Genomic DNA, 15863 nt, shown 5'->3' with positions numbered 1-15863 from the left:
CTGCAGTTTTGAACCCCAGTGGAGGATTTTAAATGTACTTGAAGTAGCATTTGAAAACTTGCTTCAAGTTGGCTCCATGACCTGTGACTTATTAATAACATTGGAAGAAGGCGTCTGTACCTCCTCCCGCTCCTACTTGTAGCATAAAAAGTATTAAATCTTGTATGTAATAATGAAATATGAAAAATGGCAAGTGGGCAGTAAGTGCTTATCAACTAGAAATAATGTAACAATCAGTTCCATTGCATCATAAAGTCTTTTATTAACTGGAGTTCTTACTTTGACCACTACATGTACAAGTATAATTTTTCTTAGGAAGCTGCAAATACTTTCAAGGCCATACTGAAGAGAATATACTTTCAAGGCCATACTGAAGAGAATAAGAAAGATTTTATTAAATTCACAAGTGCAATTATAATCATCTGTTTTCATGTCGTTCAGTTGCCTAACTTAGTTAGAAAACATGCAGCACTTGACATCAGTGAGAACCTCTCCTAACTTTCGATGACAATGCACATAGACATGCCCACTGAAAATGGTGTGTTGTGGTCCATAGCTAGTTGTCAATTAAACAATAAATTGCTTTACTGGTGGGGTTAGGGAGTTATACTTGTTGGTTCTCCAACAGACAGAATTAGGAAGCAATACATCATGGGAAATTACAGGGCAGGTACTAGAACGGTTGAATAGCTTCTGTCATTAAGTAACTGCGTATCAAAGTAAAAGAAAAAGAGATGATGATTAGAAGGCTATATGCTTCACAGCAAAATTAAATATTCAATTTGTTGACAAGTATGCATATTTGGTTAATAATGGTAAATGACTTGTTAATCAAATACTACTAAAACCCTGTAGATTTGTTGAAACTTAAGTGTTTACACAAGGCAATGGTTATTTCAAGACAATGGTTGTCCTATTATAGAAAAGAAATTAAAACCAGTGTGTACAGTGCAGATTGAGCAGAATTATCCCTGGGACAAGAACTTATAGTTATGAAGAGAAATTTGAGATAGTGGGACTATTTCACTGGAGCAGAGATGGCTAAGGAGAGTTATATAGGTTTTCAAATTTATGAAGAATTTTGATAGATTTTATAGGGAACGATCACTTCCTTTGGCAGGGTAATCAATTGCATTGGTCATTAAGAGAGTAAAGAGAGGGGTGAGGAGAAATGTCTTTGTGCAGGAAATTGCTGGGTCATGGAATGCTTTGCCACAGGGAAAGCTGAGGCAGTTTTGAAGGGTCAAATGGATAAATATTTGAAGCAGATGGTAATACAGGGCTACAGGGAGAGAGCAGTGGAGTGGGATTAGTTTTGGACTGCACTAGCAAAGAGCTGGCACAGGCACAGTGAGCTGAATGGCCTCCTCCTGTTGCTGTAAATTCCATGGTTTGGCTGGATTACAGAAGACATAATCCATTCAAACTAAAGAAAACTAGAGCATACCTTCCTGCTCCAATCCTCCGCCCATCATGTGATTGAAAAGTGTGGAACAATAGGGCTAATTGGAGTTTGTTTTGAACTAGCAAGTTACTTAAAAAAAAATGCCATTAATCAAAATTAAATACTATATGCACTAACTACCGATTTCAAGCTTACAGGTTGAAGGATATATTGCACCTTGTTAAATACACTGTCCTTATTTTTAAATTAATAGTGTTAATGTTCTGTGGGGATTCAATTGATCATCCACCACAACTTCAGCAGAAGATCTGCGGATGCCTCGGTGAAATTACATAAACTATCCCATATTGTGTTTACCCTAAATTTTTTGTGTCAGATGTAAATAGGCAATAATTGTAGGATTATACATTGAAGTACTGGACTGTGAGGATATATAGTTGATATTGTTTCATATTGTGCAATACCGGTAAAGACAAAACAATTTCCGAGAACAAATGATTAGCTTTGTTCGGTATAGCAGCATAAATGATTTTTAGATTGAAAAGTTTTGGTAGTCCACAAGGCAGTTCGTCTGGATTGCATCGACTGTTGCTGGTCCATCTGTGGAGAAATGTCCGAGCAATAAGTATCCTGACAAACACTAGAATTTACTTCAATAACTGCCTTTTCTTATAATTTAATTTAATTAAAGTTTTTGTTCCTCCATGGTGTGAGGTTAACAAAGGCCATCAATACTTGTTAAATTCCTGCTGCCACACTTACCGTGTTTCCCATTCTTTGGAATTAATTAAAATACCCTGGTGTTTTATAGAACCACATTCTGGAACATGTTCACAACAACACTTCAAGCTGCACAGTAAGGTGTGGAGGCTGCAGTATGTTCAGGGAAATTAGCTTGCAGTTTTGTTTCACCACAATTTTTCCTTAAAGTAATGTGCTTATCTAAGCCGATAATAAATGGGGCTAATTCTAGTTCCACACTTGCAAGCAACACTGTAAAAATCTTCACTCATCAGCTACAGTCAAATAAAGGTCAGAGGAAATTTTAAAAATGTATTTCCTTGAAGCAGATTTTCTATATTTCATATTTAACCATTGAATTATTCAAGACACTGATCTAAAACTCCAATCACATTGGAATCTAGACAACTAAAGATACAAGGCTACTATTACTCTATGGACTAGACTTTCCACTTAGATTGCTAGGGCCCAAAAAATGGGCGATGTTCCAGCCTGAGCGATGTTTCAGCCTTCAGGATTGCTGGAACAGCGCCCATTTTTGGGATCGCGACTTTTGGCTTTTTTTGGGGCGGTGAAATGGGCCTCAGCGATGTGGAAAGCAAGACTTCCCTAGCAACGGCCTTCTGCATTAGCGTTTTTTTTTGGCAAACAGGTTTTCCCGCAATTCGGGAGATCATCCACTCATGCACAGAAGGCAAAGGGATGGGTAGAGAGAGAGAGAGAGAGAGAGAGAGAGAGAGAGAGAGGGGATAGAAAGGAGGAAGTCAGAGACAGAGAGGAGAGAGAAAAGAGAGAGAGAATATTACTGGCTATTTCTGGCAAAAAAAATGTCTGATACTGATCAATGTGTGCAAGATGTGGGGGGGGCGGGAGGAGGGCCAAATCCTTCTCCGATGAAGCAAACGAGGCCCTTGTCGCGGAGGTGCACTCACGGTGGACCCAACTAACCCGGGGTTGGCGTGGGAAACCTCCACCCCAGGCCTACCGTAAAATCTGGGGCGAGGTCGTTGGCGTCCCACGAGGCGAGAGGATCCGACCAGTGTCGGAAGCGTTGGAACAGCCTGCTTGCTTCGGCAAGAGTATGTATAGATTTTAAATTGTAATGATGCAAATTGTAATTCTAAATGTCCCGGAATGAAATTAAGCTTGTTATTCTTGCATATATTCTCTGCTAAGATCTGGACAGGGCTCGGAACCTGCGCCCTTTTTAAGTCTCACTGTGTCAGTCTCTCCGGCTGCTGTCACTTACACAGTGACCCAGCCTGGACTGGGGGAGAGCTGCCCTGTCTGCCCTGGGACACTAGCTCGTATCATTGCCGAGTTCATCAGCTGTCCTAATTCCCACCATCCCTGGGGGCCCTTCAATGGAGATTGTAGTCGAGATGTTGGTGTCAAGAATTAGATCCTAAACACGATCTTTGTTATAACCATGCATCATAAGAATAAGAACATAAGAATTAGGAACAGGAGTAGGCCATCTAGCCCCTCGAGCCTGCTCCGCCACTCAACAAGATCATGGCTGATCTGGCCGTGGACTCAGCTCCACTTACCCGCCCGCTCCCCATAACCCTTAATTCCCTTATTGGTTAAAAATCTATCTATCTGTGATTTGAATACATTCAATGAGCTAGATGGATACAAACCCGATTAGCATATAACATTGGAAACTGTTGCCTTTCCATGATCATCATCATAGGCAGTTCATCGGAATCGAGGAAGACTTGCTTCCACTCCTGAAGTGAGTTCTTTGGTGGCTGAACAGTCCAATACGAGAGCCACAGACTTTGTCACAGGTGGGACAGATAGTCTTTGAGGGAAGGGGAGGGTGGGATTGGTTTGCCGCACGCTCTTTATGCTGCCTGCGCTTGATTTCTGCAAGCTCTCGGCATTGAGACACGAGGTGCTCAGCGCCCTCCCGGATGCACTTCTTCCACGTAGGGTGGTCTTTGACCAGGGACCCCCAGGTGTCGGTGGGGATGTCGCACTTTATCAGGGAGGCTTTGAGGGTGTCCTTGTAACGTTTCTGCTGCCCACCTTTGGCTTGTTTGCCGTGAAGGAGCTCCAAGTAGAGCACTTGTTTTGGGAGTCTCGTGTCTGGCATGCGAACTATGTGGCCTGCCCAGCGGAGCTGAGAGAGTGTGGTCAGTGCTTCAATGCTGGGGATGTTGGCCTGGACGAGGACGATGATATTGGTGCATCTGTCCTCCCAGGGGATTTGTAGGATCTTGCGGAGACATCGTTGGTGATATTTTTCTAGTGATTTGAGGTGTCTACTGTACATGGTCTATGTCTCTGAGCCATACAGGAGGGCAAGTATTACTACAGCCCTGTACACCATGAGCTTGGTGGCAGTTTTGAGGGCCTGGTCTTCGAACACTCTTTTCCTCAGGTGGCCGAAGGCGGATCAGGCGCACTGGAGACGGTGTTGGATCTCGTCGTCGATGCCTGCTCTTGTTGATAGGAGGTTCCCGAGCTATGGGAAGTGGTTCACGGTGTCCAGGGCCACGCCGTGGGTCTTGATGACTGGGGGGCAGTGCTGTGCGGCGAGGACAGGCTGGTGGAGGATCTTTGTCTTACGGATGTTTAGCGTAAGGCCCATGCCTCAGTAAATACGTCGACTATGTCCTGGAGTTCAGCCTCTGTATGTGCGCAGAAGCAGGCGTCATTCACGTACTGTAGCTCGATGACAGAGGTTGAGGTGGTCTTGGACCTGGCCCAGAGACGGCGCAAGTTGAACAGCTTCTCACTGGTTCTGTAGTTTGGTTTCATTCCAGCTTGTTGACTGTGAGATGGAGCATGGCGGCGGGAAAGATTGAGAAGAGGGTTGCGGCGATGACGCAGCCCTGTTTGACCCCGGTCCGGACATGGATTGGGTCTGTGATGGATCCGTTGTTAAGGATCACGACCTGCATGTCGTCGTGGAGCAGGCGGAGGATGGTGATGAACTTTTGGGGGCATCCGAAATGGAGGAGGACACTCCATAGACCCTCGCGGTTGACGGTGTCAAAGGCCTTTGTAAGATCGAAGGAGACCATGTATAAGGGCTGGCGCTGTTCCCTGCATTTTTCCTGTAGCTGTCGCGCTTCAAAATTCATGTCCGTTGTGCCCCATAGGGGACGAAATCTGCACTGTAACTCCGGGAGGAGCTCCTCGGCCACAGGGAGAAGACGATTGAGGAGGACTTTGGCGACGACGTTCCTTGTGGCAGATAACAGGGAGATTCCTCTGTAGTTGCCACAGTCGGGCTTGTCCCCTTTTTTAAAGATGGTCACGATCACTGTATCTCTAAGATCCCCCGGCATGTTCTCCTCTCTCCAGATGAGAGAGATGAGATCTTGTATTCAATGCCTCAGCAAGGATTCCATCCGCACCCATAGCCTTGTTGTTTTTACGTTGTCTTATGGCTTTTTCTACCTCGTGTAGTGTTGGGGTCTTACTGAGGTGATGGCAGATAGCATGCTGCAGGATGGAGTCGAGAACACTCGAGTCGAAGGCAGAATCTCTATTGAGGAGATCTTCGAAGTGCTCCTTCCAGCGGGCCCTGACTGCCTCGGTATCCTTGATGAGTGTTTCCCCATTTTTGGCCAGCAGTGGGGTGGGGCCTTGGGAGTTTGGCCCGTTGGTGGCCTTGACTGCGATGATGGCTGTCGGCCAGCTGCTGTATCTCCTGTGCTTTCTCCATCCACCACCTGTTCTTTAGGTCCTGTTTTTTTTGTTGGACCTCAGCCTTGAACCGTCTGAAATGCTGCTTTGCTGCTCCTGCGTTGGGTTGTTGTTCAAGGCTCAGAATTGCTCTGTGCTTGCGATCTATTAGCTCTGGGATCTCCTGATCATTCTCATCAAACCAGTCCTTGTGTTTCCTGGTTGAGTGAACGAGCGTCTCTTTGCAGGCACTGGTTATGGAGGCCTGGAGGGCAGACCAAGCGCTGTGGGCATTCTGCGTTTTGGGCTCATTAAGGCACGCCAGGTTAGCTGTGAGGCGTTGGCAGTATTGGGCTCTCTTAGCTGGGTCCTTAAGTGCTCCAGCATTGACTTTTTTGCAGCAATACTTCTGCTGCCCTCTCCACTTTGGGGCTATGTTGATGTCGATGATGGATCGGATTAGGCGGTGGTCCGTCCAGCAGTCGTCGGCTCCTGTCATGTCGCGGATGATGTGCACTTCCTTGCGATCCCTGGCTTGGACGATTACATAGTCGAACAGATGCCAGTGCTTGGAGCGAGGGTGTTGCCACGATGCCTTGTATTTGTCTCTCTGACGTCCATGATAGTACCTAGTCAATTAGCTTCTGCCATGCTCTTGTCATGTTTGCAGACGAAGATATCTAAGAATCGCTCAGAGCATAGACGCACTGGAGGAGGGGCCGCACAGCTCGTACCACTGACCGACTGAGAGGAACGCGCTGCGGCACTGGTCAGCAGCCAGAGTCGCTCGGCTACCCTTGGTGAGGCAGAGCTCGCCTTTGTGTCACGTGAGTAATGCGTCAAGCAGTGTTAAAGTAATGTAACATCATTTAATTATAATACAGTGTGACATCAGAAATCCGGAAACCTCGGGACCGAGGCCTTTCTGGATTTCGGGTATTTCCGGATTTCAGAACGTCTTTGCCTGGGCTTAGGTAGATGGGGTCGGGCAGCCGAGGTAAGGGGAAGGAGACGAGGTCGGGCTGTCGAGAGCCGGGGCGAGGTTGGGCCCGGGTGAGGTCGAGCTGCCGAGGGCCGGGGCGAGGTCGGGCCGTCGAGGTGGGGGAATCCTGATTTTGATACATTTTCCGGATGACCCCGCCACGGTTCGGCCCGGTGTCTGGATTCCAGAAAATTCCGAATTTTGGAACTCTGGACGCTCAATCTGCATACGAATGATGTCATGTTATGCATGCAGCCTCTGTGCTACCCTTAGGTTGACAACATAAGAAATAAGAGCAGGAGCAGACGATCTGGCCATTTGTTCCCTTCTCTGTCCGTTCCCCATAAACCTTCACTCCCTTAACATTGTCTATCTCCGACTGATCCAGCCTCCACAGCTCACTGGGTCACTGAATTTCAATTTGGATGTACGAACATATGTACTACCGTGTGATGCATTATTATGTAACGTCTCTTGATCTCATTTATTGTAGTAGTGCTGCTCAACCTTTGTATGCCAGCACAGCGCAAGAATGTGTACCGTTCCGTTCCAATAAGCTCAATTGTGTTTTGCTGGTCCAACAACATCCATGCGCAGCGAGGCAAGACCTGAACCTGCACCGTTGCAGGTGGTCCTCACCATGGGTGGGGAGGAGGAGGAAGACGATGATGATGAACAGACAACCGAGCCTGAGGAGGATATCATTGATACGGAGGAGGATGCCCGTAGCATCCCTCTGACGCATCTATCACCTGTGGGACCTGCGGCCATAACGTTGTCTTCAACAGTAGTAGTAGCGGGACCAAGCGGGTTGCAGCCGGCTTTTTTCATAACCTTTCTGAACATTCAAATAAACAGTATCATAATTCCCTCAAATACGTTGCTTATAACAGATAGAGAAGTATTTTCGCACGGGATCTCCCTCTTCTAAATCCATAATGATTATTTATTTGGTTGTTGCTATGCAGGTCGTCTTCTAGCCCACACTACAGAATGGTTTTCACTCCATTACCTGTTCGTGATATTTGGCAAATATGCCGATAGTTGCCTGGGTTTGATTTATCAGTCATTTAATACAAGTATTAGAGAAAAGTGAATAACTATAGCAGTTCAATATAAAAGTAGAAATGCATCAATCAGCTCATACAAGGCCTTAGAAACACAGACATAGAAAATAGGAGCAGTAGGCGGCCATTCGGCCCTTCAAGCCTGCACCGCCATTCAATATGATCATGGCTGATCCTCTATCTCAACACCATATTCCCGCTTTCTCCCCATACTCCTTGATGCCTTTTGTGTCCAGAAATCTAGCTATCTCCTTTTTAAATATATTGAGTGACTTGGCCTCCACAGCCTTCTGTGGTAGAGAATTCCACAGGTTCACCACCCTCTAAGTGAAGAAATTTCTCCTCATCTCAATCCTAAATGTCCTACCCCGTATCCTGAGACTGTGACCCCTTGTTCTAGACCTCCCAGCCAGGGGAAACATCCTCCCCGCATCCAGTATGTCCAACCCCGTCAGAATTTTATATATTTCAATGAGATCCCCTCTCATTCTTCTAAATTCGAGTGAATACAGGCCTAGTCGACCCAATCTCTCCTCATAAGACAGTCCTGCCATCGACCCAATCTCTCCTCATAAGACAGTCCTGCCATCCCAGGAATCAGTCTGGTGAACCCTCATTGCACTCCCTCTATGGCAAGTATATCCTTTCATAGTTAAGGAGACCAAAACTGCACACAATACTCCAGGTGTGGTCTCACCAAGGCCCTGTATAACTGTAGTAAGACATACATCCTTGCTCCTGCACTAAAATCCTCTTGCAATGAAGGCCAACATACCATTTGCCTTCCTAACTGCTTGCTGCACCTGCATGTTTGCTTTCAATAGACTCCCAGGTCCCTTTGTACATCGACATTTCCCAAGCTATCACCATTTAAATAATACTTTGTCTTTATGTTTTTCCTACCAAAGTGGATAACTTCACATTTATCCACATTATACTGCATCTGCGATGTGTTGCCCACTCACTTAACATATCTAAATCGCCTTGCAGCGTCTTTGCATCCTTCTCACAACTCTCAATTCTACCTAGTTTTGTGTAGTCAGCAAAATTGGAGTCGTCCAAATCATTTATATATATTGTGAATAGCTGGGGCCCAAGCACTGATCCCTGTGGTACCCCACTAGTCACTGTCCGCCACCCCGAAAAAGACCCGTTTATTCCTATTCTCTGCTTCCTGTCAGTTAACCAATTTTCAATCCATGCCAGTATATTACCCCCAATCCTATGTCCTTTAATTTGGCACACTAACCTCTTATGTGGGACTTCATCAAAGGCCTTCTGAAAATCCAAATACACTACATCCACTGGTTCGCCCTTATCTATTCTATCAGTTACATCCTCAAAAAACTCAAGTAGGTTTAATAAACACGATTTTCCTTTCATAAATCCATGTTGACTTTCTCTAATCTGTTGATATTATCTAGGTGTGCCGTTATCACATCCTTTATAACAGACTCTAGCATTTTCCCTACTATTGATGTTAGGCTAACTGGTCTGTAGTTCCCCGTTTTCTCTCTCCATCCTTTTTTAAATAGTGGGGTTACATTTGCCACCCTCCAATCTGCAGCAACTGTTCCATAATCTATAGAATTTTGGAAGATGACAACCAATGCATCCACTATTTCCATGGCTACCTCTTTTAGTACTCTGAGATGCGGATTATCAGGCCCTGGGGATTTATCGTCTTTCAGTCCCATTAGTTTCTCCAGCACTATTTTCTTACTAATAATCATTTCCTTTAATTCCTCTTGCTCACTAGACCCTTGGTGCCCTAGCATTTCTGGGATGTTATTTGTGTCCTCTTCCGTGAAGACAGAACCGAAGTATTTATTTAATTGTTCTGCCATTTCCTTGTTCCCCATTATAAATTCACCCATTTCTGACTGTAAAGGACCTACATTTGTCTTCACTAATCTTTTTCTTTATACGTACTTGTAGAAACCTTTGCAGTCGGTTTTTATGTTCCTTGCAAGTTTACTCTCATACTCTATTTTTCCCTCTTAATTAATCTCTTGGTCCTTTTTTGCTGAATTCTAAACTGCTCCCAATCCTCAGTCTTGCTACTTTTTCTGGAAACTTTGTATAACGCTTCTTTGGATCGAATACTAGCCCTAATTTTCTTTTGTTAGCCATGGTTGGGTCAATTTTCCTTTTGTGTTTTTGCTCCATAAAGGAATGTATAACTGTTGCAATTCATGCATTTGTTCCTTAAATGTTAGCCATTGCCTATCCACCGTCATATCTTTTAATGAATCTTTCCAATCTATCATAGCCAATTCATTCCTCATACCTTCGTAGTTTCCTTTGTTTAGATTTAGGATCCTAGTTTCGGATTGGACTAATTCACTTTCCATCTTAAGAATTCAATCATTTTATAGTCACTCTTCCCTAAAGGACCCCTCACAACAAGACTGTTAATTAACACAATGCCCAATCTAGGATAACCTGTTCCCTAGTAGTCTCCTCAACATACTGGTCTAAAAAAACATCTCGTACACACTCCAGGAATTCATTTTCCACAGTATTATTACTAATTTGGTTTGGCCAGTCTATATGTCGATTAAAGTCACAGGAGGGAGAGTGGAGAGCACCAGTTCCAACAGTCACAGGACGGGAGAGTGGAGAGCACCAGTTCAAACTGTCACAGGAGCATCCAGTCGTGCCCCAGTAACTGCCCCCAAAGGAAGTGGAGTGTGGCTACTCCTGCACCTATTTTCTATGTTTCTATGATTACTGTAGTACCCTTGTTACATGCACCTCTAATTTCTTGTTTGATGCCGTCCCCTACATTACTGCTACTGTTTGGAGTCCTATAGACAACTCCCACCAATGTTTTCTGCTCCTTGGTGCTCCTTAGCTTCACCCAGACTGATTCTACATCTTGATTTTCTGAGCTCTGATTTCATCCATTACTAACAATGCCACACCACCCCATTTTCCTTTTTGCCTGTCCTTCCTAAATATCGAATATCCTTGGATATTCAGTTCCCAACCCTGGTCACCCTGTCTCCGCAATTGCAACTATATCGTATACGTTTATATCTATTTGTGCTGTTAATTTGTCTACCTTATTATGGGTGCTTCGTGCATTCAGATACAGTGCTTTTAGATTTGTCTTTTTAACATTATTAGACATCTTAACATTATTTTGTACTATATCTCTATTTGTCTTAGCTATTTTTTCTTACTTGGACCCTATTTGTTAGTGCACTCTTTTGTTTGTATGCTCTGTCCCTTCCTGACATAATCTGGTTATCCTTAACACAATAACACAATCACTTTTCTGCATTGCTTCCTTTTCTTTTCTCTTTAGCATTCTAGGTTTCTCTCCACTGGGACCCTACTCCGCCACCCGCCCCCCCCCCCCCCCCCCCGCCACATTTAGTTGAAAGCCCTCTCTACCTCCCTAGTTAGTCGGTTCGCTGGAACTCTGGTCCCAGTATAGTTCAGGTGTATTCCGTCCCCACGGAACAGCTCTCTCTTTCCCGAGTATTGGTGCCAGTGCCCCACAAATCAAAACCCACTTCTCCCACACCAACCTCTGAGCCACACATTCATCTCCCTGATTCTATTGACCCTATGCCAATTTGCTCGTGGCTCAGGTAATAATGCAGAGATTATTAACTTTATGGTTCTGTTTTTCAATTTAGTCTCTAGCTGCTCAAACTCTCTTAACAGAACCTCTTTCTTAGTCCTACCTATGTCATTGGTACCTACGTATACCACGACAACTGGATCTTCCCCCTCCTACTCCAAGTCCTTCTCCAGCCCAGAGGAGATGTTCTTTACCTGGTACCGGGTAGGCAACACAGTCTTCGGGACCCATGCTCTCGGCTGCAGAGAACCCTATCTATCCCCGTAACTATACTGTCCCCTACTACAACCACCTGCCTCTTTACTCTCCCCACTCGAATGGCTTTCTGCACCACGGTGCTTTGGTCAGTCTGCTCGTCCACACCGCAGTCTGCACACTTGTCCACAAGGGTTGCAAGAACCTTAAATCTATTGGATAAGTGCAGGGACTGAGGCTCCTGCAATACTACCTCCTGGATCCCCGTACCTGCCTCACTCGCAGTCACACCCTCCTGTCCCTGACCACGTGTCAATTCTAAAGTATTTAATCTAGAGGGTGTGGCTGCCTCCTGGAGCAAAAGGTCCAGGTAACTTTCTCCCTCCCTGATGTCTCGCAATGTCTGCAGCTCGGACTCCAGCTCCTCAACTCGGAGCCGAAGTTCGTTGAGCCGCAGACACTTACCGCAGATGTAGTCGCCCTGGACCAAAACGTCCAGAAGCTCCCACATATTGCAGCAGCAGCACATCTCCTGTTTTCCCATTATATTATTTATTTAATTAATTAGTTTAGTGTTGATCAAAGTATTTACCTTATATAGTTTATTAAATTAGTTAAACAAATAAAGATTTGTTTTTAGAATTTAGTTATATGCTATATGTTGATTTAAAAGAAAAACTTAGACCACAATCACTTACCTGCCTTAATGGAGCCACATCCAGAATAGTGTGTCCAGTTGTGGTCCCCTCACATGGCAGGGGGATAGCAAGCCCCTGGAGAAAGCCCAGAGGAGAATAACCGAGATTATACCTAGTTTTAGGGTTCTTAGCTATCAGATGGGGTCAAAGGTTTTATTTTTAAATTGAAAAGGCATTGATTTTGAGGTGATACGATTGAGGTTTCTAAAATGATGAATGGAATAGGAGAGCCATTTCTGTATTTTTCCTGAACTGGCTTAAAATGTTTTCTGTTTATTTGCCTCTGCCAGAAGATTGCATGACTATGCCCGGGGGATGGAAGGAGATCAATGGTAAATGTAGGCAGCACCATATTTGCATTGTACAAGCTTGATGGGCAAGTTAGTCTTTCATATCCTTTTCTGAATGTTCATATGCTAGCAGACCTTATCAGTATCCAATGATTCCTTTAGGTGTCAGCCAATACCTCATAAATGGATGAGACGTTAAACCAATGCTCCGTCTCCTCTCTCGGGTGGACGTAAAAGATCCCATGACACTATTTTGAAGATGATCAGGGGAGTTATCCCCGGTGTCCTAGCCAATATTTATCCCTCAATCAACATAACAAAAAACAGATTATCTGGTCATTATCACATTGCTGTTTGTGGGAGTTTGCTGTGCACAAGTTGGCTGCTGCGTTTCCCACATTACAACAGTGACTATACTCCAAAGATACTTCTGTGGCTGTAAAGCGCTTTGAGACGTCCGGTGGTCATGAAAGGTGCTATATAAATGCAACATTTTCTTTTCTTTCTTTTAAATTTCCCTCTCTAATCTCCTTGGATTCATGCCATTTGGCCGAGTAAATTTTCTCGTCTTCAATCCCTTCAACCCATCAAAAATTTCTGCCTCACTGATTTAGAGATCCCTAGATGGTACATCACCAAAACTTTCATGCACTGTAAAGCCCAATGACTAAAGAATGATGCCACCCAAGTATTGATAGTGAGCAACTCAAACCTGAAAAAAATGTAAGTACCATGTCAGAAATACTAAGCAGTTAATGATATCTCAGCTTTTGATTCCACTGAAATCTGCTTGAGTTTTGCTGTCACAGCATAACACATCAACAGAATGCAGTGTTCAATCAAAGCCTTCTATCTATTGTCTTGCATCAAGTTTGGGCACAAGACATAGAAACACACATGGCCCTCTTTTGGGTGTCTTCTATGAATTAAGAAGCTCCAGAATCACATAATTTTAATTTATAAGAACATAGTAGATAGATGCTGAAAGCTTATGTAATTGCTTTGCCAATAATAGACTTAATGATGTGGCTCAGTCAAGTGGATACAAATCCAATTATGTTTTTATAGACTATTCATTAATACCACACACAGTGCACAGCATACTCTGACTTGGTAACTTGTCTTGTAAGTTGAGGGTGATTTAGTCAAACCCATTTATTATTACCGTCACACAAACCTAGATTTTCTTGTTGGCCTTATTTTAATGCTGGTGTTAACCTGTTTAAAATAAATGGGTTCATGCTAACATTAAAATAACACTGATCGGAAATTCTATGCTACACCATGTAAACACACACACTCCATTGATCGTACTCACTTAGTGGAAAGTAGGTGTTCTGTCCAATATCTTCACGTGCTGCCTCAATGGCACGCTTCACAGCAAATAAAGTTACACAGGACATGCACTGGGGAGGTTCACCAGAGGCTTTGGAGCGAAGGACACCCATTGGGTTGGGGGCATTTTTTAGTAGCTCGATGTTGAAGTTGACAGGTATACTCTGATCGAAGAAACACAAACAGATGATCTTATTGAAAGTTACACTTGCGTTTATATTCTACAACTTCAGAATGCTTTTGGTATGTCTTACTTAGTCCTCAAATGTACCAAAACCAAAGTTCATCCTGTGTTTTCTGCTTCTGATATGACCATAAGAATGCAAGAATTAGGAGCAGGAGTAGGCCATACGGTCCCTCGAGCCTGCTCTGCCATTCAATAAGATCATGGCTGATCTTTGACCTCAACTCCACTTTTCTGCCCGATCTCCATATCCCTTGATTTCCCTAGAGGCTAAAAATCTATCTATCTCAGTCTTGAATATACTCAATGACACAACATCCACAGCCCTCTGGGGTAGAAAATTCCAAAGAAAGGCCACTTTCTTTGTTTAAGCTAATGTCAGAGTACAGTATTCTTTTGCAGTTTGAACCTACTTACTGAATGCACTTCACAGAAATGCAAAAAAAGGACAGCAGTCAACTTAGGAAAATTGAAGGGGGAAAATTGATTTTTATTTCATATTTTTCTCCCCTACCAGCCTAAGTGGGCATTCTCTATACATGAACCTCGACTGTGAAAATTGACAGGTTATTGAAACTTGGAGAAGGGAGAAAAGAGGCACATAAACTGGGCAATCCAAGAGCTCACCGTGTTCCACTGGTAAGTGAACTCAGGGTGAAGTCATTGGATAAGTGATCAAGAATGGGAATTCTGGCTGGCTTTTCTTTTTCACATCTATAGGTACTGAGGCCAATTATAGTACCTCCAACATTACCCTAATTCATATCAGCTAGTTTAACCCAAATTGCCACAAGTTGGCCTAAATTTGTACGCACAATGAGCTTCCTGTTCAGACTGAACCTGGTGTCAGCAGCTTGCCGAGAACAAGGGGTAGGTATTAGCATTCAGCTGTGGCTCTTAAAGGCTGGGGCTGCATGATGCTGAGCAAAAAAAGCTGAAAAAGGTCAACTTCACAGCACCTCCATTCTCACAGGCTGCTAGACTGTACTTCTGCAATAACTTGCACATTTAGAACCCAAGGGCACCTTCCACACACACCTATATTCTGCTTTCCACAGAGTTGGCAGTCTGAGTGAATATTGATTCAGTCAGTGAAAAAAAAGTTAGCATTCGGAAATTTGCCATGGTAAATTTTGCCAGCATTAACACTGTTGCAGGCATAAATTTCCAAAGTGTTTCCTTTCACCCTGTTAAACCACGATTGAGGGTGGCTGCTAAATCCTCAGGAAACAGCTCTAAGTTCCACATACATGCCATAGAGCCATATGGATGCATTCAGTAATGCATTAACTTTTGGGAATCTAGCAGTGAAAAATAAATAATTGCAGGGCTCCCATTCTGCTGCTGGGTTTCCAGGAGGAAAATGAAGTCCTTTGCCCTGGTCCTGGTCACCTGTTCCATTTCATTGCACTGGTCACAATGACCAGAAATTTCAGCTATGTGAGGCCAGTACAGATTTCTGGCGCACTCACCAGAGGTGCACCGCTTTTGTAGAACTCAAATGGCGGCAAAAATCTTCGGGCCGAGTTTGGCTGCTCTGCAGCCTCTCCTCCATGGTGGCGTAGCGTTGCAACTAGATCCGAGGGCGGAGCCAGGTTCCGGCGCTGAACACAGTGCCGGGACTTCTGCTCAGTAGCTCCTTGTCCCCCAGAATCTGAGAGTGTGTGCTGCAGGCTGTGTGAGAGGGGCCGACACACGCCGCCCCTATCTAGGGCCGAGTGGCCTGTCA

General features: G+C 44.3%; 1 protein-coding gene across 7 annotated transcripts in view; it reads right to left on the bottom strand.

Annotated features, from left to right (window-relative positions):
- Nucleotides 1-237: 237 nt before the first annotated feature.
- The window catches only part of LOC139267357 (xanthine dehydrogenase/oxidase-like), a 274065-nt gene continuing 258439 nt past the window's right edge, over nucleotides 238-15863 (bottom strand). For all 7 annotated transcript variants that reach the window (XM_070885566.1, XM_070885588.1, XM_070885584.1 and 4 more), the window contains 2 exons: nucleotides 13934-14114; nucleotides 238-2005 (listed from right to left, as the gene is read on the bottom strand). In XM_070885566.1, coding sequence (XP_070741667.1) covers nucleotides 1938-2005; nucleotides 13934-14114 — 249 coding nt within the window. In that variant the 3' untranslated portion in view covers nucleotides 238-1937. The remainder of the gene's footprint in view (nucleotides 2006-13933; nucleotides 14115-15863) is intronic.

Source organism: Pristiophorus japonicus, chromosome 1 (assembly GCF_044704955.1).
Source record: "Pristiophorus japonicus isolate sPriJap1 chromosome 1, sPriJap1.hap1, whole genome shotgun sequence".
Classification (NCBI taxonomy): Eukaryota; Metazoa; Chordata; class Chondrichthyes; family Pristiophoridae; genus Pristiophorus; species Pristiophorus japonicus.
The sequence above is the reverse complement of the archived record's forward strand: the minus strand, read 5'-3'. Positions and strand labels throughout refer to the sequence as shown.